At 45.8% G+C, this 24,921-nt stretch overlaps 2 protein-coding genes and 1 long non-coding RNA gene across 4 annotated transcripts; all 3 read right to left on the bottom strand.

Moving 5' to 3' along the window:
- Positions 1–423: 423 nt before the first annotated feature.
- LOC138916278 (uncharacterized) lies at positions 424–8,869 on the bottom strand. The gene is made up of 2 exons (XR_011423313.1): positions 8,710–8,869; positions 424–951 (listed from the first exon to the last, which is right to left on the bottom strand). It is a non-coding gene; the product is annotated as an uncharacterized lncRNA (long non-coding RNA).
- Positions 8,870–11,425: 2,556 nt separating this feature from the next.
- On the bottom strand, positions 11,426–17,185 carry CCL16 (C-C motif chemokine ligand 16). 2 transcript variants are annotated; one of them, XM_070227606.1, is made up of 4 exons: positions 17,087–17,185; positions 15,228–16,285; positions 12,725–12,845; positions 11,426–12,300 (listed from the first exon to the last, which is right to left on the bottom strand). In XM_070227606.1, the coding sequence occupies exons 2-4, from the start codon at positions 15,466–15,468 to the stop codon at positions 12,168–12,170; spliced, it is 495 nt and encodes a 164-aa protein (XP_070083707.1). In that variant the 5' UTR covers positions 15,469–16,285; positions 17,087–17,185; the 3' UTR covers positions 11,426–12,167. The 2 variants fall into 2 exon arrangements, with proteins under 2 accessions (XP_070083707.1, XP_001917945.6); XM_001917910.6 differs by lacking the exon at positions 17,087–17,185 and having other exon boundaries at positions 15,228–15,446.
- Positions 17,186–17,463: 278 nt separating this feature from the next.
- LOC100071548 (C-C motif chemokine 14) lies at positions 17,464–20,383 on the bottom strand. The gene is made up of 3 exons (XM_023652993.2): positions 20,096–20,383; positions 18,143–18,257; positions 17,464–17,689 (listed from the first exon to the last, which is right to left on the bottom strand). Exons 1-3 carry the CDS (start codon positions 20,178–20,180, stop codon positions 17,602–17,604), a joined length of 288 nt encoding a protein of 95 aa, XP_023508761.1. The 5' UTR covers positions 20,181–20,383; the 3' UTR covers positions 17,464–17,601.
- Positions 20,384–24,921: the final 4,538 nt, after the last annotated feature.

Below are 24,921 nucleotides of genomic sequence, written 5' to 3'. Positions count from 1 at the left end.
CCTGGTATTGCTGGTCTGTCTGGTCTTGGGTATCTCCTGCCCAGAAATTCTGTGGGGCTATGCTCAGCTTGGCCCCTGGGGCTCTCTGCTTGAGCAAAGGTTCAGCCTTGTTAATCCCTGGACATCATCCTTTGGCAGCCCAACAGCACTTCACTTTTGCCCTTGAGGCAAGGCCTGGTTCCAGTGTCTGTCTCGCCTTATAGGGCAGCCTATAGGTAGGATGTAGTGAAGTGGGGGGAGGACTAGTTCTATGACATTCCTCATACCTACCTGCCTAGTTGGCTGAGAACCATCAGCTCTCTACTCCTCTGTAATGCTCAGCATTATTTCCCCTCCCCCTCCTCCTTCTCCTCCTCCTCCTTTGTGGTGAAGTCAGTGAAAACTCTTGATGATAATAATAATAGTAACTCTAATAAATAATGGTTATTAAAAACAAAAATAGAAATTTATTGAGCTTTAATTTACCATGTGGGAGGCACCATGCTAAGTGCTTTAAATGAATCATCTCCTTTAATCCCTACTACAGCTGTATGGTGGTGGTACAATCAGTAATTCCTTTTTGTAGGTGAGGACACACAGGCACAGTGAGGTTAATCAAATTGCCGAGGGTCACATAGGACTGTAGTTACGATAATATACTGTGTGCCAGGTATACTTCACCTCACTTAAGCCTCACACCAACTCTCCTGAGATAGATGTTATTATTCTTCCTATTCCACAGATGTGGTGGCTTAAAAACATGTCTGTAAATTCTTTGATGTTTCTTCCATGAAGAGGTGGAGAGTATGTCCTCTGTCCTTGAACCTGAGCAGAACTTCATGACTCTATCAACAAATAGATGTGGACTGACTCTTGAGGTTAGATTAGAAAAGGTTATGAAGCTTCTTGCTGTTCTTTTTGAGATACTTGCTCTGGGAGCCTTCGAAGTGTAGCTACCCTGAGGCTGCCATGCTGGGGAGAGAGAGAAAGAAAGAGAATCTAATTGCAACCACATGGGAGACTCCAACCCAGAAGCTCCCAGCCAATCATTTCTTGAATTCCTAACCCACAAAACCTATGATAGATAATAAGTGGTTGTTTCAAACCATCAAGTTTTGGGGTGAGTTGTTCTATAGCAGTAGAGTACTAGAACATGATTGAACCCCAATTTTTCTGACTCCAAAGCTTCCCTTCAATAACTCCTTATTTCATAAAAAACTAAGCTCCCTTTGCATGCCGTTCAAAAGTCTTGACAATCAGGCCCCAGACTACCTTTTCAACCCAAACTCCAGGCACGGCAGCCTGTGACTTCATTGTGAAACTGTGGAGTTCAGGGGAAGCTTTGAAGAGAGCTTTGGAGAGAGTTGGGTGTGTTCCTCCTCTGACCAGGTGTGTGAGCCCGGGTGAGTTACTCAACCTCTTTGAGTCTTGGTTTCCTCATTAAACTGTCTTTTCCTGGGATTCATATATGTAGGCTGTTTAAGGCAGGAGAAGAGGCATTGAAACACAGGGAACTTGTTTTAGGATGACGGTGAGTATCAAAGGAGAAATACGTTCTTTGTATCTATTAATTTATTTAATCCTCCACAACTATATACTATTACACAGTTGGAGGAAAATGAAACTAAGAATGTAACGGACTTGCCCAGGATCACGCTTTGTGGTAAAATGGGTTATCGTTTTAATTCTTCACTCCCCTCTCGCATTTGTCTAATACATCTTTTGCCATGTGACTTTGTGGTGTAGTTTTTCATCTCTTGACTCAAGTCTCAACCATGAAACTTGAATTCGCCAATGAGATCTTAGCAGATGAGACCAAGAAGAGGCTTGACAAGTGCATGCGCAATTGGGATCGAGGCTCTTATGCCTCTGCCATTGCCATTAAAGGACATGCCTGGGCTAGCCCAGGGGTCCCAGGAAGAAGAGAGACACAAGAGAGTAAATATCAGCTCAGAACTAAGAAAGTAAAAATCAGCCCTGTTAATAATCAGACTGTGATAACACAGATAAGGCAAGATGCAAACCAACAGCAAACACTATGGTCACACTAGGTTTCCCTATGGTCACATTACGGCTTAAAATATGTTGTAAAATCCCCTTCCTGAGTGATTATTCTTTCTTACCGATGACTTCCCCAGCTTTAATACATTCCTCTCACTCCCTGAACAGAGATAACTGGAACACCCCGTTGCTAAACCAATCCCAGCTTCTAATCCCTCCTCAGAAGCATTCAACAAAAGCCAAAACCGTACAGAAAGCCACTTTCTTACCCTATTATCTGTTGTGCACTGTCGTTTTTTGCAGCAAGTTGAATAAACCTAACTTTGTTGGACTATAGTGTGTTTCTGGTAGTCTCTATCATATGGGCTTTATAGACAGAGCAGAGCTCAGCTGCTTCAGCCAAGCTCAGTCCAGATGATCCAACCCTCAGCCAGCTAAATAAATACTTACTGTTGAATGCCACCGAGGTTATGTGGTTGTTTGTTATGCAGCAATAACTAATTGATACACACATCTAGCTAGTGATGGAGCTGAGATTTGAATTGAGATATGTATGACTGTAAAATCTATGATCATTGTACTGTGCCACACTGCCTTCTTACAAGAGATGTATGTGAAAGCATTATATGGTTATTTGGCCTCCACCTTGCCTGTGCTGTGGAGGCAAGGCACACACTTCTGACTTCTGTGTATAAGTCTGCCTGACAAACTGTATGATCTTTGATATTTGAGCCTGGCCTGAAGGGGTAGGTGGCTCGGTCCTTGGTTTTCCTTAAAAGGTTTACAGGATGAGCAATGCATCAGGGCTAGATGTGTTGACCTGACCCCTCAGGTACAGTAGGGTTTGTGGTGAACTCTTGATTTGAAGATGACTTTTTCATGTTGACAGACCACCTGTTTTGCTTTCATGAATTATGTTATGGATCCTCAAAAGGCTTTAAAATGTAATCATATTTTTATAACACTGGTATTCTGCCTGGATAACTATTTCTTGGGTGTCTAGCCTGAGAATAGAGAGATCAATCATGGCTGTACACAATGATCATTTCGGATGCTCAGTCTCCCAGCTAAGAGAGTCTGGGGTCCACTTTTCCCTCCCTCCCTCTGAGAAGGGTTCTGGCTGATTTGGTTTTCCTATGCTATTGCCATTCTGCATTTTGGCTCTTGGTGACTGAAGTTAGCTGTTGTTCCTACCAGAGCTAAGGCTGATCTCACTGAATTATTGATGCCATGGTGCATACCCCTGTAGAGATGAAAAAAGGCTCTCACTTATTGCTGTTTCAACTTTTCTTCTAGCATCCTCAAAGTCTTCAATCCCCTTTCTGGGGAGAGGCTCTCCTGGGGTCCAGTTAGGAGACAAATTAGATAACCCAGTGTTATATTCAAAAGACCCCCTCCCTCCCCCCCCCCCCCCCATCTAACTAGTCCTATATCTCAATTTTCTTCCCAGAGTGAGCTTCCTGTCTCCCTTGGACACATCCCCTAGAGGCTGGGGACAACATTTGCTTTTCCTTTTTGTTTGAGAGTCTTAATTCCAATGTACCCATTCCTCTTGATTGTTTCTCACGCAAGACCTAGAGGCTTCTCTGCAGAATCATGTCTTCAGACCAACTTCAATAGTTTACAGCCTATTTAATATAATTTCTCCTTGGCTTTCTGGCATGTACTTAATAGTACTTAGCTGAACTAACCACTGTTAACTGTGAGCATATATAAAAGCAGTCTATTTAATGAGTGCACGGATCAGAAGAAACAGCTGGAGAAGGCATTTGCTAGCGAGATCCCATTCCTATACCTCCGGTTCTGGCGTAGAAGACTCTTAGTGAGACATACCTTATTTCACTTGTGGTGACAAGTTCTCTTTTAGCACTTTGAAGATGTTGTTTCGCTGTGTTCTGGTCTCTGTGGTTTCTGATAAGTTGTCAGTCATTCTAATTGTTTTCCTGTATGCAATGCATCATTTTTCTCTCCTGCTTTCATGGTTTTATCTTTTGTTTCCTGTAGTTTGACTTTGATATAGCTAAACATGGATTGCTTTGAATCTATCCTAATGAAGTTCGCTGATCTTGAATCTGTAAATGTATGCTTTTCACCAAGTTTGGGAAGTTTTCTAGCATCATTTCTTTAAATGTATATATATATATATATTAACCCCCTTCTCTCTCCTTTCCTTCTGGATTCCAAGTATTCATATGTTAGAGCTTTTGAAGTCATCCTACAGATCCCTGAGGCTCTGTTCATTCTTTTCTAATCTTTTTTCTTTTTCTTACTCAGATTGTAGAATTTCTATTAATGTATCTTCAACTTCACTGACTCTTTCCTCTGTCATCTCCATTCTGTTATTAAGTTCACCCAGTGAATTTTTAAATTTCCCGTAGATTTTAACATTATTTTGTAAGAGCAATTTAGCTCTAAAATTTCCACTTCTTTTAAAAAAATTTTCTATTTCTCTGCTGAGATTTTCTCTTTGCTTTCTTTATGAACATATTTTCCTTTACCTCACTAAATACACTTGTAATAGCTGCTTTAAAGTCCTTGTCTGGTAATTCCATGATCTGATTCATCTATTGCTGTCTCTTCTCTTGAGACTGGGTTGCATTTTCCTGGCTTTTCATGTGTTGAGTACTTTTGGATTGTGTCTTGGACAATGTGAATGTCGTGTTGTGGAGACTCTGGATTCCACCACCCTGCTCTGAAGAGTGTTGCTGTTTCTGTTTTAGCAAGCTATTGACTTAGATTCAAACTGCGAAATTTCATGACTGAGGTGGATGGCGACTTAGATCTTACTTCAATTCTGTCAGTTTCAGCTGCAAGTTGCTTTCAGTTTTCCACAAGTATGTATGGTTCAGGGTCAGGGCTAGAAGCTTGGGCTAAGTTTACACAAAGAATTTGGGGATCCCTTGTGCTGATCTTTTTCTGTCTTGGGCTCCATCTCCCTCTCCAGTGGCCACTAGTGCCTCAAGCTCCTTGCCCTGGTTCATCTGGCCAGAAAGACCACAAAGTTTCTTATTAGAGTTTTAGCCGACAGCATTCTTCACAGCAACTGCAGCTCACCTCAGACCAAAGCCACAGAAATTAGGAGCTCACCCATGCCTGTTGCTCGCTCCTATTTTCAATGCTGCTCTAAAACTGGCCTGCTTTTGTACAGTATCTCAAGGTCTCCACTGTATTTTAAAAATTGTTTCCAGAGTTTATAGCTTTTATTTGCAGAATGATCAGTTTGTTAGGTGTGTTAGGCGCTCAGTCCTCCAGGCTGGAAGCAGAACCTAAGGTGACAAGTGTAAGTCTAGCTGTTCTTCGTGGTGGGTCCTATCAAATAGTGCAAAGTAGTCTTTTGCACTCCTCACCATCACCTTTACCCTACTTTATTCTTCTTTATAGAACTCATTGCTACCTGATGTTACATATATTTGTGGATAGCCTCTTTCTCCCCACGAAAAAGTAAGCTCTCTGAGAGCAGGATCTTTATCTGTTCTGCCTCTGTGTGGACTGAAAGCCTCAGCTCCCTGCAACAGGGGAGAAATCAGGGAGCGGTGGGAAGGGTGAGCACGGGGAGGGGCCATCTCTGCAGCTGGGCTTATGTATAAATTCATCTTCCTTCTCAGACACAACCAAGTGTGCGAGCCTTTTAAGGAACCACACAGAGACTAGTCATTATGGTTTTTAACCACGGGGTGGTGCTGCCCACTAATTTTCCTAAGCAAGTTAGACTAGCATTGCTTTTCAGTGGCTGCAAACTCTTACCCTCCAGGACCCGCTTAAAATGTCACCTCCATGGTGACAGTTCCTGGCCCTGATACCCTGACTTGCGGCCAGAAGGGCTCCATCACATTGGCTTCTGAAGGCACCCCCTGTCATCCCAAGGCCTTTGTGTGAATTTCATGAATAGACATTTAGAAAGCCCAGCAGGTGCCCAGGGCCCTGGGTGGGAGCAGGGAAAATTAGAAGTGGTGGTCCCTGTCCTATAAGGCAAACTTTTTCAACTGGGTTTGAAGACGTAATTTGGATGTAATGAATGATACTAGTTATGCATCATCCTTGGGAAAATTGAGAAAATAGTCACTCAAGTGATCTGGGTCCTGTGTTTCAGATGAGAAACCCCATGTTATAGAGTCTGGAGGGGAGGACTCATTTTTCGGAAGAATGCAAGGGGGAGAGAAGGGGAAGCTCTGGGTGTGAGCTTAGGATGAAGGTAACTGCGCTCCAGAAGATTCCGTGATCCTGCCACTCCTGACTTGGTTCCTTTCCTACCAGCTTCTCCTTCTCTGTTGTAATAGGCAATGTGGGAACTGAGAATGGTCATCTTGCCTTTACCAGTGATAGCCTGCTGGGATCAAGCAGCCTTTCTCTGGGAAGGGCGCCCATAAGTGCTGAATCTCTGCTGTGAGCCAGGCAAGGTACTGGGCACTTTATGTATGTTAACTGGTGTGGTTCTCCTAATAACCTGCAATCATGGGTGTTTTGGCCTCTGTTTTATAACAAAGTAAAGTGAAGCTTGGAGAGGTGGAATAATTTGCACATCAACAGACAAACGTGCGCTAAATTCTTATAGTGTTAAAAATCTTTCTTGAGGGGCCGGCCTGGTTGTGCAGCAGTTACGTTTGCATGTTCCACTTCTCGGCGGCCCGGGGTTTGCCAGTTCGGATCCCAGGTGCGGACATGGAACCGCTTGGCAAAAGCCATGCTGTGGTAGGCGTCCCACGTATAAAATAGAGGAAGATGGGTATAGATGTTAGCTCAGGGCCAGTCTTCCTCAGCAAAAAGAGGAAGATTGGCAGTAGTTAGCTCAGGGCTAATTGTCCTCAAAAAAAAAAAAAATCCTTCTTGAACCCATACCTGCTTCTGGCTCCTGCCCTAAATTTTGCTTTCCTTCACAAAAACGTTCTTAGAAGAGTCGCCTGTGTAGAGTCCTGCTCCCCACTTCCACAACCCCCATTCTCTCTCTGATGAGAATTTTCTTGTTGAGGTCACTGATGACCTTCAGGGGTCAAATCCAATGGCCATTTTTCTCTTCTTCCTTCATCTGTTGGCAACACTCATCTATTTGACCATTCCTTCTTTCTTGAATCATTTTCTTCTCTAGGTTCCCAGGTTACCACACTCTTCTGGTTTTCTTGCTATCTCACTGGCCACTCCTCCATTCCATTCACGTGTTATTCCTGCTCTGTTCTTTTTTTAACTGTTTGAATGTTCCTGAGCCCATAACCTCATTACCCATTTCACACTCTCCTCAGCTGACACCATCTGGTCCCATGGATTTCTATCTCCAGCCTGACCTTTTCCTGGCATTGTTGACTCACACAACCAACTCCCTACTCAGCACGGCCACATAAATACTTAACAAGCATCCCCAAATTAACATGACCCAAATAGAACTCCTGATTCTACCCCCTAACCTGCTTTTTCCAGACTTCCCCATTTCTATAAATTGCATCAACATCTACCCAGTTGCTCAAGCCCAAATCTTTCTCAGTACATCTTTTAAATTCTATCCCCCAAACTGTTCCCTAATCTGCTCACTTTCCTCTGCCGCCACCACTTCCTCCATGGTCCAAGCCACCATATCTGTAGCCTGGACTGCTGCAGGGGTCTCCCTTGCCCCCCAGTAATCCATGTCTGCACAGCAGCCAGTATTTTATTAAACGCATAAATCAAATGATCTCACTTGGCTGCTTACAAAAGTCCCCACTGGCTTTCCACCTCCCTTGAAATAGATTGCACACTCCTTATTCTGGCTTATAAAGTTCCCCTGACCTGCTTGGCCTTGTCGCTGCTCATGCTGCTCTCCTCCTCATCCTCCACGCTCCTGCCATCCTGCTCCCGTGTGTCAAGCTAGTTCCTGCCCAGGGTTTTTGCACTTGTTGTGCCCTTTGCCTGGAAAGTTTTTTTCCCCTGGTCCTCACATGGCTGATTTGCTCTACTCATTTAGCTCTCAGGTTGCACGACACCCCCACAGTAAGGCCTTTCCTCCCCACCCTGTCTAAAGTAACCATCCAATCACGTCTCTGGATCTTGAGGGCTCTTGGGAGTTTTTCCACTTCCTCAACTTCACAGTCCAGGAGAAGTCAAAGCTTCCACAAGACTTCTGTGAATCCCTAGGGACTTACTTGACATTTCTCAGTCTCTACTTCCTTGTTCTGGGGGTGCTGGCCCTTTCTCACATCTATGTAACCTTAATGGGGAGTTATCTCCCTCGTCACTTTCCACCTGACCACTCACATCAAGTGTAGTTGGTGGAACTTGAGCTAAATAGTTGGTGGAACTTTTGAGGGCTCCCGGGAGGATGGAGGTCCTGCCGTTCACTGTGCAGTCTCCAGCCGCTCCCCCCACTCCTCTCTCTACCCTGCTCTGGCTCTCAAAGGCAAAACAGCTTGGTTCACTCAGAGCAGCTTCACCCCTTCCCCTGAAGTCTTGGCCCCAGTCTGTAACCATGTCCCGGGGGAGTTTCCTGCCTTAACTGGGGTTACTGGTATATTTTCTTAACAAAGCCTTTTCCTCCATGAGAGGGATTCATCTTCCAGCTGCTAAGAGAATAACAACATTTTACCGTCATAGTAAGAGGCAGAGTTGGAATTTGAACCTAGATTTGTCTGTCTGAGTTTGGAGCCTTTAAACCATTGCATCACCTGTGTCCCCCAAACACTAGGTCAGGCAGCTGCTGACTCTCAGTGGTTGCTCATAAGCACGCGCACCCACACGTACTTTCATGCCAGGGAAATGCATGCTCACCTGGTCCGTCTCAGAAGGCTGTTCTGAAGGCTGAATAACATTTCTTGCAGGCCTGCCGAAGCTAGCTTCAGGACATCTGGCCATCTAGTTCAAATCCTCATGGTGCGACCAGACCTCTTGATACCAGATAAAATGCTCTTTGTACTAGAGTTGCTTCCTCACTTTCTTCCTTTCCTGTCCCACCCTGGTTTCCCTGTGTTGCTGTGTGGGTCTTTCAACCACCCCGAGCTACTGCTTTCTCTGACAAAGGAGTGAGAAGACCCACTATTCTAGGCCTGATTTTCCACAACCTCTCAATTGATCACTTAATGTTCCACAAGGCTGACAGTCACGTAAGCCGTTTGGGTGTAGGTTTACGTGGGTGAGGTCTTCCCTTTAAGATGATCAGGGCTGGGAGATCTCTATGTGTCAGAATGAGGAGGTCCTTTCTGTGTGTGTGTGTGTGTGTGTGTGTGTATGTGGGTGTGTTTAAAGCCAGGCATCTATCTACCTTGAAAAGATAGGAATAGCCCTTTTCAAAAACAATTGAATGCACCTGAGAAAAGTACTTCCCGTTTTGAACTATTAGGAGTTGCTGGCAAGCTTTATATTATGTGCTGGGAATGGGGATTTGACTTTGTATATAGACTTTCAATTAGGTTTTCAGACTGACATCTTAACCCTGAACTCTCATGGACCAAAAAAGAGAAAAAAAATTTCCATTCTAACAACATTTCCGTTCCAGCTTGCTAGAATCCTGGCCATGGCCTGTGCTTCCTGTTTTCAGCCCCATCCTGTCCTTTAGGCCTTTGAACTCTGGTTCCCTGATTTTGACCTTGATGCCGGCTAAGGAAGGACTTTGAAACTTCCTGCTGCTTTCAGTGTACACGCTGAACTAGTTCTGGCTCCTGAGTCAATCCAAGCCATGCCACCCTTCCATTCCACTCTGGCCTCTGCAAGCAAAGATCTGAGCCTGACTACATTGTGTTTGTTAGTGATTCTATCCTCCCTGGGCTGTGAGCTCCTGGAGGGAGAAGTTTGATCATATTTAGCTGTAACCTTTCAGCTTTGATAGCAAGGATGGTGGAGAGAAATTCCTCGATCAAGGAGCAAGAGCTTACAGCCCAGAAGGGACTAGAGCAGGTAGCTCTGGCCTTCTGTGAAGGGACATGGGCAGGAAGTGGATGGTCAGAGCCTTAGGCCGTTACCTGCCCCTGAGCCCCTGCCTGGCCAACGCGGTGACTGATGCGTCATTGTATGATTTAAAGTGCTTTTGCACAAGTAACAGAAACCAAGATCTGTAAACTCTGGCTCATGTAAAGAAAGGGGGATGCCCGAATGTCCATGAATGATGACTAAATAAACAAAATGCAGTAGACACATATAATGAAATATTATTCAGTCTTAAAAAGGAATGATGTCCTGACACATGCTAAACATGGATAAACTTTGAAAACATTATGTTAAGTGAAATAAGCCAGTCATTAAAGGATAAATGCTGTATAATTCCAGTTATGAGGTAGCCAGAGTAGTCAAATTCATAGAGACAGAAAGTAGAATAGTGGTTACTAAGAGCTAAGGGAGTGGGGAATGGGAAGTTACTGTTTAATGGGTACAGAGTTTCACTTTTGGATGATGAAAAAGTTCTGGAGGTGGATAGTGGTGATGGTGTGCAACAGTGTGAATGTACTTAATGCCACTGAATTGTACACTTAAAAATGAAAAAAATGGGGGCCGGCCTGGTGGCACAGTGGTTAAGTGCACACATTCCGCTTCGGCAGCCTGGAGCATTCGCCGGTTCAGATCCCAGGTGTGGACGTGGCACTGCTTGGCAAGCCATGCTGTGGTAGGCGTCCAACATATAAAGCAGAGGAAGATGGGCACAGATGTAAGCTCAGGGCCCATCTTCCTCAGCAAAAAGAGGAGGATTGGCAGCAGTTAGCTCAGGGCTAATCTTCCTCAAAAAAAAAGAAAAATGGTATGCACACACAAACCAGAACTGACCCAAACCAACAAAAAGTTATTCCAAAGGCGCTAAATGACACCATGCTACCTCGGGAATTAAAAAAACAAAAAACTGAAAGGAATCATGGGAAGAATGTTGGAGCATCTCATGGAACTGAAGGACTAGCTAAACCTCCAAGCCTGGAATGAGGACAGGAAGCGGGGCAGCTCCAGGGACTACAGTGCAAGAGTTCATAGGCCTCTTCCCTTGGGATGCTGCTTTAACAGCAACTGGTATGTGTCTCTCTGGTCTAAATCTCATCTCTCTGAGAGTCTGACTGGCCAGCTGGGGTCAAGTGTCCATCCAGTAGATCAGCTTCAGTTGAGGTGGGGATGCCAGCTTATGCACGTATTACCACTGGGGGCCACTGGGAGCAGTTATGAGTCAGTTTACCAGACTGCAAGCCATGGAATGGCCAGTTTTCAGAATGATCACTTCAGCAAATTTATTTGTTTCTCTTGATTATATAGCTTTAATTGCCTGATTTTGTCTTACCTTCACAACAACATTTTGGGGGAACGTTGAATTTTGTTTGAGTCAGTTCCCTGCTGTTGAGCTGGAGACAGGGGTAGTAAGAAGGGGAGATTGAGTATATGTGTCTGGCCTTGGTGCCACCTAAACTCTCCAGCCCCCAATGCTGACAAAATTTTCAGGGGAATGTGGAGAAGCCCCTGAAACAACTGAGATTAAGTTTTTTCCACCCTAGCAGAAAGGAGACAAGGAAGCCAGGAATCAAGTTGGCAATAAAGGAAATTTTATTTATCGGATGGTTGAGTTTTGGACCAAGATTTTTACCCCCAGCCTGGTCTAATGCCCTTTTCCTGCCCTGCAAAGCTTAGTGTGGGAGCTAGGGTCACACTTCTTCTTTTGTTTTGGCACTCTCTGTATCCATGGCACCCGGGGGAAGACCAAGTAGCGATGGGGGATCCAGCAAAGCCTCGGCAACAGGGACAAAAATCATTAGCTTATGACTATTCCCACTCAGGCCTATTAAGAAAAAGTTATGTTTTAAAAGAAAAGAATAATAGAAGAAAAAAGAGATCTAGAAAAGGGATAATGATGGACAGGAAATGTCAAGATTTCTGTGGGGCTCGTAGTGAGTCAGAGGCTAAAAATGGTCTGGCTGGTTGGAAGCTGGACACAATTCTTTAGAATGGCTGGTGTATTGGTGTGAGGTGAGGAACTGAAAGCAGAGCAAGGACAAGAATATGAAAGATGTTTTTCTGTGTATTAAGAGTGTATCACTGCCCACTTCCCTCACCTTTGGCATTTTTTCTAGAGACTGAAAGAATTTTCAAAATACTTTTGATTACTTTTTGGATCACAGGCCTCCTCTGAATGAGACTCTAGTCATTCAGACCACAAGGTTGCTCGCGTGTTCACATGGTTACACCTTTCTTTCCCAAACCTTGCCCCCCCACCCCCACCCCAGGCCTGATCATGACGCAGAGTTGAGGAGCTGGGGTTGGCCTTTCTAGGATCTAATAGTTTTAACCCGGCCCGAGTTCCTGGAGGGTAGCAAACGTAGGTTGGGGTCCTCGATGTACTCTTGGACCCATTTGTTCTTGGGGTTGGCGCAGATCTCTCGCTTCTTTTTGGTGATGAAGCTGTGGAGGCAGAGTTAGACTGTCATGGGCTGTGGAGTAGGATGGTGGTCCAGTCCATACTTGCCACTTCTAGCTCACATGGGGCTTACCTCATGCTCTTTACTGCCTCCCTAGGCCGCCCCCATCTGGATCTCCTCAGAAGGCCTCCCTCTCTGGCCTCTAGACCTCATCATCCCTTCTTTCGGGCCCCTTCCCCAAGCAGCCTAGACCCTCGGGCTTGGGTTTCATTATGGCTGCCATTTATTGGGCCACATAGCTATAAGTGGCAAAATGAGAATTAAAGCCAGGCCAGTCCTGTGAGATTCAACCCAAGCCCTTAACCCTACTCCCCTGCTTCTAGCATGGAGACTTGCTTCTGTGCATCCCACTCCAGCCCTGGCTTCCCCTTCCCTCTCCACAGAAATATCTGCAGGGAAGTGCTTACATGATTGCTGGCAGGTAACAGTTGAGGGCCCTTCTGTATCCCAGCACCAGTTTCCTTGGCAATACTTTCTCATGATACTTCAGGCAGCAGGTGGGTGAAGAGTTCACCGACTCAGGAATTCCTGAGGGAATCACACGGAAAGCTGAGTCAAGGAGGCAGAGAGGGAGCCCACGGCTGCCCACTTCCATCTCCCATCTATTGCATTCTGCTTTTGATGGCAAAACCATCTGTTAGAAGGGACTGATGATAGCTTGATGGGTGGTAGAGAAAGTGAAACAGATGAACCCCTCTGGGGGACATACATGGAGAAACTTCAGCCTCTGAACTGAGTTTCATTAAGTACAAATGACTGGGTTATTCACACCTGCTGATGAACCAGGACTTGATTTGGCAAACATGTATTGAGCTCATATTATATGCCAGGTTCTATGGGGGTCAAAACATGAGGAAGACACAGTCGCCACTCTTGAATACCTTACAGACCAGTCAGGGTAAAATGGGAAAGTGGAAAGATAAGTACTACAACAGAATGTGGTCAGGAGTGGAATAGAATTGGACACAGGTACTATGGGAGCAGAATGAGGGGCACCTAACCCAGCCTGAGTGTTGAGGAACAAGGCCCAAAGCAGGTGGTGCCCGAGTTGATTCTCAAAGGATGAGTTGGACTAAGACAGACAAAGGGCTTGTAGGGTCTAGAAGAAAGAAATATATGAAGGCCTGAAGGTGGGGGAAGCTCAGTGTGTCTGGGGAGTGCTGAGCAGGTTCAGATGGCTGGAATGCAATGTGAGAAGGAAGAAGTAGGGAGAGATGATACTGAAGAGAGAGGGGCGGGCCACCACACCTTCTGAGCTCTGGTGGGGAGTCTGGATTCTATCCGAGAGGCGAGGCGTTAAACAGGCTGAGGTCAGGGAGGTGGGTGAGATGGAGCAATGAGCCAGAGAAGTGAGGGCAGGAGGAGAAGTGTTCTATTTAGGCTTCAGGGTCAGACATCTTGGGCTAGAGTCTTGACTAAATGACTTGAATTGTGGGCAAATTTCTTAGTCTTTCTAGGTGTTCATTCATTAAATGAGGGTAAAAAGATACTTATGTCTTAGGTTAGTGGTGAGGATTAATTGAGAGAAAGCTTGTAAAGTCCTTAAGTCAGACCCCGGCGCACGGAAAGCCTCAGTCAGTGCTTGTTATAATTGAGAGCAAATGGTAGTAATGGCCATTCTTCTGGCCTGGAAATGGCTTGTTTTCCCCTCTCTTTGATGCTCTTGGGATGCTGGATTTGGTTGGTTGTTAGTGCTGTTTCCCTTGAGCTTCCCTGACTACTCATTAGTTGCGGATATCACACAGGAGGGCAGGCAGAGACCTTCCCCAGCCCCCAAACCTACAGAATGCCAATCCCTTTGTGGCCTGATCCCTTGCTTACAGCTGGTGGCAAAGCTCAAGAGCACATTGGCTGATCCATGCTTTGGGTGAGCCATTTTCTTTTTCTTGAAGACTGAATCCATTGCACTGGCCTGCTTGACCTTCCTGAAGGGCATTGTTGCCCCCTCATGCCCACCAGATGCACCTCTGCACACAGTGATGTTCATGACTCTGGTTCTCAAGGCGAAGTTTACAAAGACCAGGGGTATCCTGAGAGTATATGGGCAGATTACATGGTGTGCATGACCCTTGCTCCCCTGTGTTTATACAGGCAGAGTCCAGCCAAACTTCATGCCAAGGGTAGCCTTAGGGAGAAAAGAAGGGCTGAGGAAGCTCAAGGCAGGTATGTGGAAGGCCTGAGTGTCTTGGTCCCTTCCCTGTCATGGTCCTGATAAATGCTGGTAGAGGCAGGGGTAGAGTGGGCAAACAAATTCCATTCTCCATAGGTTCCAAGCATCCCATTGAAAAGCTCCAAAACCTTTCAACCCCTCTCCTCTTTTCTACAGACTTTTAGATCTAGGCTGGGAGATAGATATGGGGGCCATGAAATCCCCTAACGGCACACTTGGGCATCCCACTGGGACTTCTTTTGGCTGCCACGATATCCCCGCCATCTATGCCAGACACTGTGAGGAAGAAGTGTCTTGGCTCAGAGTCTCCATTCCTGGGCTTAGCCTCAAACATCATTTCAGCCTGCCTCCCCTATTACCTTTGTCCTGCTCTCCCAAAGCATCTACAGCTCTTCTCATATCCACTTACCTTGCCTTCCTCCTCATTGCATATGTTTATTATTGTCTCTTCTCTTACTTCCTTGGCTCCGCCTCCTAAATGATCATTCCTGCTCTCCATCCTTGGGACTCCTGACAAAACCTTGACCCAGCTTCTTCGAACTGCCCAAGCCCAGAAGGATCTGGACCACAGCCCAGCTCTACTTACAAAGGGGAGAGTTTGAAGACACCACCTGTGCATGCAGGAGGAGAGAGGCTGTGGGACTGAGGCCGGAGACCTGATAGTGCTCTTGGCCTCACTTCACTGCCAGCTGCCCCGTTCCCCTTTCTCATTGCTGCCCTACGGGGACTGGTGGACTCACTTGGCTGGCTGCCTAAAGCAGAAGTAGTGGTGAGGATGAGGATGAGGAGAAAGAAGGCAGCCATGGAGACCTTCATCCTCTCAGTGGCACAGTTCAGCTTCAGGGGAGGGCTGAGTGGAGATGTCCTTGCTGCTGGTTGTCCACTCTCTGACCTCGCAGCTCTCTGGACTCTGACCACTTTGGAGGTGGTGGAGGAAGAGGAATAATCTCCTCCCTCAGTGTTTGCTGAAAAGGAGGGCATTGGAGGGTGGGGCCTGGCACAGAGTTGAACTCAGTAAGATTTGAATTCATGTGAAGGAAAGAGCTTGAGAAAGGGAATGCGTGGTGAATGTGTGCCATGTGTCAGCCACCTTGCATGCCCTATTTTGCTTAATCCTCACAGTAGTGAGGTAGAGATTATTTCTCCTGTTTTACAAGTGAGGCCACTGAGATTTAGAGATAAATAAATTGTCCAAGGTCACATGGGTAGGAGACAGACAGGCAGTACTGAAAACCAGATCAGTGTGCTTTCACCACGTTACCGGTCACCATCTCTATGTAGGGGAAGGGGAGGGAGGGTTGAACCACCCATTTCCCTAAGTGACTAGTCTTTGGGAGGGTGAACATAAAGTAGAATTAGAGAGAACATAGACTGAGGCAAAGGTAGGGTTTAGTGGCCTGTGCAAAGGATGTCCCCCATTCCCAGTCCAATGACCCAATGATTGAGCTCACACTCATGTCATGTGTTATGCTACTAATACTCCAAAAAGCAATGTGCCTGATCCTTGGGTCCCCATCTGTTGCTGGGGTGTTTGGCTTATTTGTTGATGTTCTCATTTATCTCTTTGGACCTTGGACTCTGAACCAGTTTCAGTTCTAGTTGACTGAACTCTCCCATGTGCCCTCAGTCTGGGCTTATCCAACCTGCCACCATGGCCAATCATGACCACAAGGGCGCTCCAACACCACGCGCCCAACAATCTGCTTCTGTGTCCCAGCATTCCAGCTTCTGTCCTCTGGCTTTGGCTGAGGCTGGACCTGCCCCTCGGCATCTTTTCTCTTCAGACTGCCTCAGGACCCTGTTCCAAGTCAAAGGCAGTATTCAGAGGAGAGATGGAAGATAGAGGGGAGTTTGCCATTGACGGACTGTGAGCTTTAGAGGCATGGGGGGAGTGTTTCAGGAGATGAATGTACAAGGAGGCAGGGGCAGAACAGGGAATATGAAGATCTTTATGGGGCTTGCTATTTGGCATGACTGCTCATAAATAGGAAAAACATAATGCAGTTAGTCCTTGTGGGTTCAAGGTAGTTAGTGGTGGTGAAGCTGTAGGTTTTATGAGGGTAGGGAAGGTATGTATGTGGGGTACCCCCTTGACCCCTGTTTATGGAGGCGAGGAGGTCTGAGGAAACCTGGTTATACCTTTAGTGTGCAGGCCGCCTCTTGGCCCTTGTCTACGGAGGGCTGGAGGCCAGGGAAGGGTGGCCATAGTGACTACACTGGGCACGCTCTTACTCTGAGCATGCAGAGCTCCTCCTTAAACCCTGAAGATGGGTCTGAGAGCCTTTAGGGGAAGCTAGGTGTTATTCTTGGAGGATAAGCTTCCTCTTGATTCCTGTCTCATTCCATCCAGCCATCCATCCATCCATCTCCTGAGCACCTGGTGTGGGTCAGACTTTTTGCTAGGCCTTGCAGGAGACACAATAATGAGTAAAACGATATGGTACAACCTGATGTATGTAAGTGGAGGGGGAAGAATTGGATAAAATATGTCTATAAATTATTCCTATTCCAGATGGCAGGGAACAAAGGCCTTGGGAGCCGCACAGAAAAAAGGGCTATGGAGTTTGACTGCTATGGAGAAGCCTGTATGAAGATTTACCTGCAAAGTCAGGTGATACTTCTTAGCTTTATGCTTGTGAAGCTTAAATAAGATAACACACAGAGACTGCTTAGCAGAGTGCTTGGAACATAGGAGGCACTAAAAAAGAAATGGTATCTGTTATTAATGTGGTTATTCTTGTGTAAAGGTGGCATTTATACTGAGTGTCTTTCTCCCTTTCTGCTCAGCTTCCCGCTATTTCCATTGCAGGCCTGACCCACTTTTTTGCACCAAAAAATTTTTTGCACCATTTTTTTGCTCTGGCCAAACTTCTGGAGAGTGAGGCTTGATGCTATGGGTGCCACGCCAGGCTGGGTTCACCAGTGTCCTCAGTCTACTGCCAATGAGTAAAGTCAGTAGAAATGAATGAGGGCAGGGAAGGGCATGACTGGTCTTTAATTCAAGGCAGGGCAGCTCCCAGCAGGTGGCTGGGGCTGAGAGTTGGGAGTGGGAGGGGCCTTGGATTCTTCTCTTTAAGATTCTGAGCTGTGCCCTTCTCCACTACTTCCGGTCACTCAGCTCTCCTCCAGCTCCTTGATGTAGTCCTGGACCCAGTCATCCCTGGGGTCAGCACAGATGGAATGGTCCTTTTTGGTGATGAAGCTATGGAGCAAGAGGGAAGATTACAAACCAAGGGTCCAGCAGCCTGGAAGCAAGAGCCCGTCCTCCCTCCCTCACAGATTTCTCACCCAACCTAGACTGGTTCTCCTTCCTTTGTTAGAGGCAGCCCAGGGCCACTCTCCTTTCTGAGACATGCTCTTCAGCCCCTCAGGGCCTGTAGATCCATCTAGTCTCCATGTCCCTGCCCAGGAAATTCCCTCCTGTCTTCCCTTCCCCTCCCCTGACACCTCCCCTTCCATGGGGCTAGCTTCCTCCTGGCTCCTCACAGGCCCCAGACAGGCCAGAAAACACCCGGGTTGCCCCTTGGCTACCTCTCTCTGGATCAACACACCTGAGAGGCACCCTGAGGAGTCCCCATTCTGTGTCCTTCCTGCCCCCCGCCCCCAGGCCCTTCTGGCTCTCTCTCCCCTGGTGTGGTATGTGGGTGCCACCTACACAACTCCAGGCTTGGAGCACTGGCTGCTGGTCTCATAATAACGTGTAATCCGGTTACGTGGGATTGCACGGGTAACGTAGGTGAAGCAGCACTCCGCGGGGTGGTAAGGTCCTCCTGGGAAGAAAGCATGAAAGGAAGCTGAGATTGGGCCCCCTGTTAAAGGTGATACCTGCTGGCTGCTTCTGTAACCCTAGGGGGTGGAAGAGGGAAGGAAGGAGGAGAGAGCTACACAGAATTCGAAGATAGGGCTGTGAAGAAACTCAGTTCTCTTGTCTCCCTCCCCATACTATTCCTCTGGCCCTTCTTTTCCTCCTCCTTCATCAGTTATCACCCTCCTTCCCATCCTTCAACCTCTCCTAGAAAGACTGGCTGATGACTTTCAACTCTGGGATTGAAGAGCAGCAAAGCCCAGATCTTCTCAGTGAGTACACACCATCCCTGTGGGGCAGACTTGCAGAGATGCTCCCAAAAAGAGGAATATTTGGAAGAAATCCCACTAGGGGTTGGGACACACATGCCATTTGGGAATGCAGACCTCTTCCAGTGCCCCCATCCTGCCTGTGTCCCCACTCTACCCATGCCCTACAAAGAAGGAAGGATGCCCATACCAGGCCCCAAGGACAATGGCCAGGGACTCGGGATACCCAGATTCTAATCCTACCTCACCTTAGCTGACTTTGTGGCTCTCACCCCTGGATTCCCCTCTCAGTTTCCTCATCTGTCAATGAGGCCACTGGGCTGGATTGGTGGCTTTTATATGGAGCTTCCTGAGTGAGGCTCGGGGGGCTTCAGGGACTATCTTGGACATACTGATGCATTTGAGAGTGGAGTCTTGGGTATAAGACCCATTCTACCCTTTTTTCTGCTTTACATATTGGGCCTCTGTGTGAGGTTTTGCTTGAAGAAAAGGTTTCATGGTCTAAAAAAATTTTTTCATCACTGGATTAAATGATTTTTCAGTTATTTTCTGATTCTGAAATTTCATGGCTCTTATAGAAGATGTAAGAGGGTGACAGCAAAGTCACACCCAGCTTGAATTATGGATGCAGCAGGACGGACCTTTCAGACCAAGGGCCCTGTACACACAAGCACGTGCTATGGTTATGGGATGGAGTGATTGGGGGTGTGCATGGTTATGTGACCAACCTGTACAGAAACATGAGTGTGCATCGCGATGGCCTCAGGAGTCACTGAGGGTGGCTGGATTCTTGGGTGGAAAGGGAGAGCCCTGGTCCTGTTATCCAGCACCATTCCAGGCAGCATCCCCACTCTCTGAAGAATGGAAGAAGGGATCCTCTGGTCCCCAAGACCAATTCCCACCATATGCCTCTGAGCTGCGGAACGACTTTTCAGAGAGGCAAATCAAACTGTCCAGATTCCCATTAACTTAAGACTAGCTTTATTCCAACAAACTTCTATGTTTCCCCTAAGTTTTTGAAAAGGAAACAAGGTAAAATTGAAGGGTGAGGAATAGTTTTGGTTGTCTGTAAAGAAGCTGACTTAAGAAATAAGCTGAAAAATGGTGGCCTAGGCAAGAGCCCCACTGTCGAGTTTCCCCCCAGCCCACACCTAAGCAGTGCTGTGCTCACAGGGTAGGGCTGACCTTGGAAGCAGGCTGGGCCCAAATCTCAGGAGGGAAATAGACAAAATGTCCTTGAGGGGCTCCAAACACTGTTTCTCAGTCTCCCTGGGGATAATGCCCCCAAATGGGGTGGGCCACTATTTTGCTTAATGGCAAAGAGAGATGAATTGAGGGAGTGGAGAGGTACTGGCCTCACTCCATGGCCTTGAAGGAAAGAGGGACTGGTCTTGGGGAGGGTGAGGAGAAAACCAGTTTAAGAAGACACCAGACCTCCTCCTACAGCCCCTCCTCCTCAAGTCCCCAGCAACCTTGATCCTGCTTAGCTCCCTGCAGGGACCATGTTGGAAAGAAGACAAGGCGTTCCACTTACGTAAGGAGGATTCAGTCTTGGCCCCTAGGGTGACGGTGAGGAGGAGGAGGAGGAGGAAGGAGATGGCAGCCACGGAGAGCTTCATCCTCTCATGGAGGGAGCTGCTGCAGGAGGAGAGCTGGCCTGGTAGGGGCTTCTGAAGCTCCTGGGCTGAGGAAGTGTTGAGAAATGATCATTGAGGCAAAGTATTTTTTAAAACAAAGGAACTAAGATTTCAAAGGGAAGTAGAAAGCAGCAGATGCCTCAGCAATTTCATATCCTGCACATTTATTGAGGGTGGAGTGAAGAAGCATGGAGAGCCAAGATTTCAGGGAGGAAATTGCCTTTCCCGGTGGGAATAAGTTTAACCCTTTGATATAAGCCCTTCCTTAGGCACAGACCACGAGCACAGGGGCTGAGGTCACTGTCTCTGATGCAGCAAAAGATCTCAAGGCTGGGATGTGTCCTGTGCCCAATTCCGGTTCCAGGCCTCAGAACAAGGCCGTATGGGGGCTGGAGATTCAGAATCGGTTTGTCTGCAGATCAGAGGGGATTTGGGGTAACAGGATGAGGTCTGGAGCTCCCCATATCAAGTCTCACTAATTGGGGCTAGGAAATCCTCACTAAAACACTTAGGCAGAACCTACAGCTCCCAGCCTCATCCCTACCACCTCACCGTACTCTGGGCGAGGAAATGCCAAGATGCTCAGTAGATAATTTATTTAACAAATATTATATAGTGGTTGCTGTACAGATTAGCCAGTGTCCCAAATGCTTTATAGATATTAGCCCATTTAATCTTTATATCAGCTTTTGAGGAAACTGAGGCACAGAGAACATCATAAATAACTTGCCCAAGATTTGACGGTGGCTAAGTAGAATCAGGATTCAAACTCAGGAAGGCTGGCTCCCAAGTCTGTTCTTAACCACTGTGCCGTGGAGAAACATGGGAACTCCAGCTCAGAGGTGTCTGAAAATGTCCTGGCCGGCTTGGCTTCTTCACCAAGCCTTTAGTCTTAGCCCTTTCTGAGCTTGGGTGGTAGATCTCTTTGGGACCTTCTCCTGGTTTCTGACTTTCGTTACAGAGAAGCTTGATGAGAACCTTAGAAAATACCTAGTTCAGGGATGGCTAGTAGGTCTCATTGATTAGTGGTGGACTGGAGCTCTGTGTTGGAAACTGTTTTGGGACCATGGCCACGCACCTCAGCAGGCGTGCTGTGACTGATGTGTGGTTCTGTCGTGGCGCAGCTTGCAGGATATGTGTTTGCCATCCTTAGATTAGTCTCAACTGGCCATTTACTGAGGAGGACGCTGGGGCTCAGGAAGAGCCAGTAACCTAATCATGTTCACAAAATGATCTGGATGCAGGACAGATCCAGCTCCGCAGACTCTCAGCCTCGTGGTCTTACCATGCTTTCTTGGGGGCACTTGCCCTATTTTGCTTGCTCTTGTGGTTAGCAGACTATTTACATCTTCTCTCCTCGACTGGACTCATCAGGGAAGGGAACATCTGTTACTTATCCTGGCCTATTTACACAGAGCCCAGCATATAGCAGGTGATTTGTAAACATGTTTTAGAAGAAGGAAGAATAAGTAAACTGAGCTGGTCTAAATATGTTTATCTCACAGGAAATGGCTGAATTCGCACACTTAGGCACCGAGATGGTAATTTATTAGAAATTTTCTGTATTTGTTATCATCAATAACAATGCTATTTAAACTCCTCAAATCAAACGAGAACAATTGCCATTAGGAACAATCTAAGGAAACAAAATGTTTCTGGGAAAAATATGAGTTGGAAAGAAATAATGCTTACTTCCTTGTTTTTATGGAGACTAGCCTACCAGCCGAGTGGTTGCTAGGAGGCTTACAGGAAATTCCTTTATTTTTCAAGCAATTATTGAGTTCCTATCTACAATTGTCTGGATATGCTAATTGCCATAATAAACAACTCCCAAATCCCAGGGGATTAATTATATGAAGGTTTATTTCTTGCTCACATCACAGTCCAATATAAGTCAGCAGTGAGGTGAGGGCGTGTATGTGTTGGGGAGCACTATTTCATGCACCCATTCAGGGACCAAGGCTTCTTCTGTTTGGTGATCCACCACTGTCAACACAAGGCCTCCATGTTTGCTACCAAGGGGGAGAGGCAGAGGAGGATGGGGAAATTTTTATGAATGAGTTTTGGAAATTGTATAAATTACTTTCACTCATACTCCATGGCTAAAATGAAGTTACGTGGCTCCAACTTAATGATAAAAGTATGGAAAATATAGATCATCTGTGTGCCCAGGAGGAAAAGGAATAGGTCATCACTTCTTTGTCCCAGTATCATATACCAGGTTCTGAGCTTGGCTTGGGGAAGGAAGATGACCTTGATCTCAGAGGACTCATAGCTTAAAGATGGACTCAAAAAAGTAAATGAAAATTGCAATATAATGGGATGAATGGAATTTGGTAGCAACATAACCTTAAGTGTTCTCCTGTTGCCCGCTGGTTGTATATGCGGTGCCTATTTAAAAAGGGTTAAAAATGTTTTTCAAAGCAACGCATATACATTGATTTTTAAAAATTAGATAATACAGAAAAAGCATGTGGGACATAAACTTTCTGAGGTTTTGCTTGTCTGAAGAAGTCATTACTCATCCCTCACTCTTGGTTGATGTTTTTGCCGGGTGTAGAATTCTACTTGAGAATATGAGAATATTTTGTGGGGAGCTTTTAATAGCGGTGATTTGGTTTTTCCTCTCTTTTTTGGCACAAAAAGATGATCCAGGCTCATCTTGTATTTTGCCCCAGCTCTGGAATCAGCCTGTTCTCTTCTGAGTCCTGATTCCTGTTGGTGGTGAATGGTTTTGAGAAACCAAGGCCTGGGCGCTTTGGGTGCTCCTTGCTATGGGAAGAGCCTTGCTTTCAGATCTGAGCTCTCAGTGCATAGAACTAGGAAATACACTGAAGCGTATATGCATAAGTGTGTGTATAAACTTCTATTTATTTCTATTTTATACATTTCTAGCCATTTCTATATCATCTGTCTAGCTATATGAAAAGCCAAAAGTTTATACCAATACCTTCAATTCCAATCAACACCACAGGGTTTATTTTAGTCTTGCCTTTCTCCATGTTTCCTTCCCTACCCTAGCAGTGAGAAACCTGTCTCCTCTTAACCTCAATATGTTTGTTTCTTCGTTCCATCCCCTGTACGTAACAATCTTCTGGCTACACTAGCTGTATCCTCAGTCCCAGCCCCACTGGCTTCAACCACGTAGGTCGTGCCCTTTGCCCCAGCTCAGCCTGGTTGAGTCCTCAGTTGAGGCCCCTGGCCCACACCAAGAGAAATGGGAATGAGCGATATTACTTTCTAAATATTGTATGTGGTTCTAAAAGTGAAATAGTAAAAATATGGGTGTTTCCATTTGATATTTTGTGCCTTGATTTCTATGCAGCTCTAGTTTTTTTGTTTTGTTTTGTTTGTTTTTACAACTTTTAAGTACATTTTTTTCTAGCTATTTTGTACAATTTCCAATAATTTTACTTTTAAAAATTCAATATTGGTTGTCAGACTTATTTAGCCACGTTTAAACTTTTCCCAGTTATATATTTCTTTTATAATTAAGCAGCTTTGATAAACTTCATCATCAAATAATCAAATAACACAAGTCAAGAATTGGCCCATTTTGTTGTTTGTCCTTGAAAAGATAATGAAGATTCATTTTTTTCAATTCTTTGAAATTACTTTTTGGTTACTAAAGAAATATGTGCTTTTTATAAAAGTTGCAAACAATGCTGAAGTTAAAAAGTCGAGTGAGTTCCTCTTCAAATTTGCACTCAGTCCTGCAGCATCAGCATTATCTGAGAACTTTTAGAAATGCTGATTCTTTGGCTCCACCCAGGTCTACTGAATTAGCAATTCTGGGGTGGGATCCAGCAATCTGTGTTCTTTGTTTTGTTTTGTTTTGTTTTTAAAGGTATGCTTTTTTTTGGTGAGGAAGATTGGCCCTGAGCTAACATCTGTTGCCAGTCTGCCTCTATTTTTCCTTTTCCCCACAGCCCCAGTACATGGTTGTATATCCTAGTTGTAAGTCCTTCTAGTTCTTCTATGTGGGATGCCACCACAGCATGGCTTGATGAGTGGTGTGTAGGTCTGTGCTGAGGATCAGAACCAGCAAACCTCAGGCTGCCAAAGTGGAGTGTGCAAGCTTAACCACTACACCACCGGGCCAGCCCCCTAGTCTGTGTTTTAACAAGCCCTCCAGGTAATTCTTCTGCCTGCTAAAGTTTCAGAAGCCCTGATCTATAGTAGAGCTTCCTAACTGGTGTGCTTCAGATATTGATCTCTTTGGCCCTTGAGCAGCCTTACTGGGGCCTGGGGAGGCCTGAGCCCCAGGCTGGTTGCCCTCAACACAAACAACCTCATCATTTTAGTACAGTGTTACATAATTTGGAGATTGAGTGAGGAATTAGATATGATTCTTGCACATAGATGTCACATTTTATTCTTATTTTCAGTCTTTATACACTGAAATATTCTTGAAGGTCAGGAATCTAGTTTGTTTTGTTGTCGTGGTTTTCCTAATTCCTACCACAATGTATAACATAAAGGAGCCACTCAATAATTATCTGTTTGAGTGACAATAAATGTCTATTTCAGGATTCCAGAGAAAGGGAGTTGGGTGCTCTGGCTGGGATAGTGAGGGAAGTTTTTATGGTGGTACCTAAATTAAAACTTGCAGGATGGGATGAGTTTTGCTGGGAAGAGTTGAGGGGGGGGGCGGGCAATTCTAGCAGAGGCACCACAGAAAGTAAGGAAGCAAAAAAGGACATGCTGGTTTTGAGGAACTGTG

This window comes from Equus caballus, chromosome 11 (genome assembly GCF_041296265.1).
Source record: "Equus caballus isolate H_3958 breed thoroughbred chromosome 11, TB-T2T, whole genome shotgun sequence".
Taxonomy (NCBI): domain Eukaryota; kingdom Metazoa; phylum Chordata; class Mammalia; order Perissodactyla; family Equidae; genus Equus; species Equus caballus.
This window is presented reverse-complemented; position numbering and strand designations above follow the sequence as displayed.

Bases quoted from the DNA above. Each gene is read 5' to 3' on its own strand.
- CCL16 (XM_070227606.1), bottom strand. From the start codon at position 15,468: ATGCCCTCCTTTTCAGCAAACACTGAGGGAGGAGATTATTCCTCTTCC. The intron at 12,846-15,227 runs GTGAGTCCACCA...TGATTCCCTCAG, and splicing joins TGCTTTAGGCAGCCAGCCAA to GAATTCCTGAGTCGGTGAAC. The intron at 12,301-12,724 runs GTAAGCACTTCC...CTGCCTCCACAG, and splicing joins TGTTACCTGCCAGCAATCAT to CTTCATCACCAAAAAGAAGC.
- LOC100071548 (XM_023652993.2), bottom strand. From the start codon at position 20,180: ATGAAGCTCTCCGTGGCTGCCATCTCCTTCCTCCTCCTCCTCCTCCTC. The intron at 18,258-20,095 runs GTAAGTGGAACG...CTTTCTTCCCAG, and splicing joins CAAGACTGAATCCTCCTTAC to GAGGACCTTACCACCCCGCG. The intron at 17,690-18,142 runs GTAGGTGGCACC...CTTGCTCCATAG, and splicing joins TGCTCCAAGCCTGGAGTTGT to CTTCATCACCAAAAAGGACC.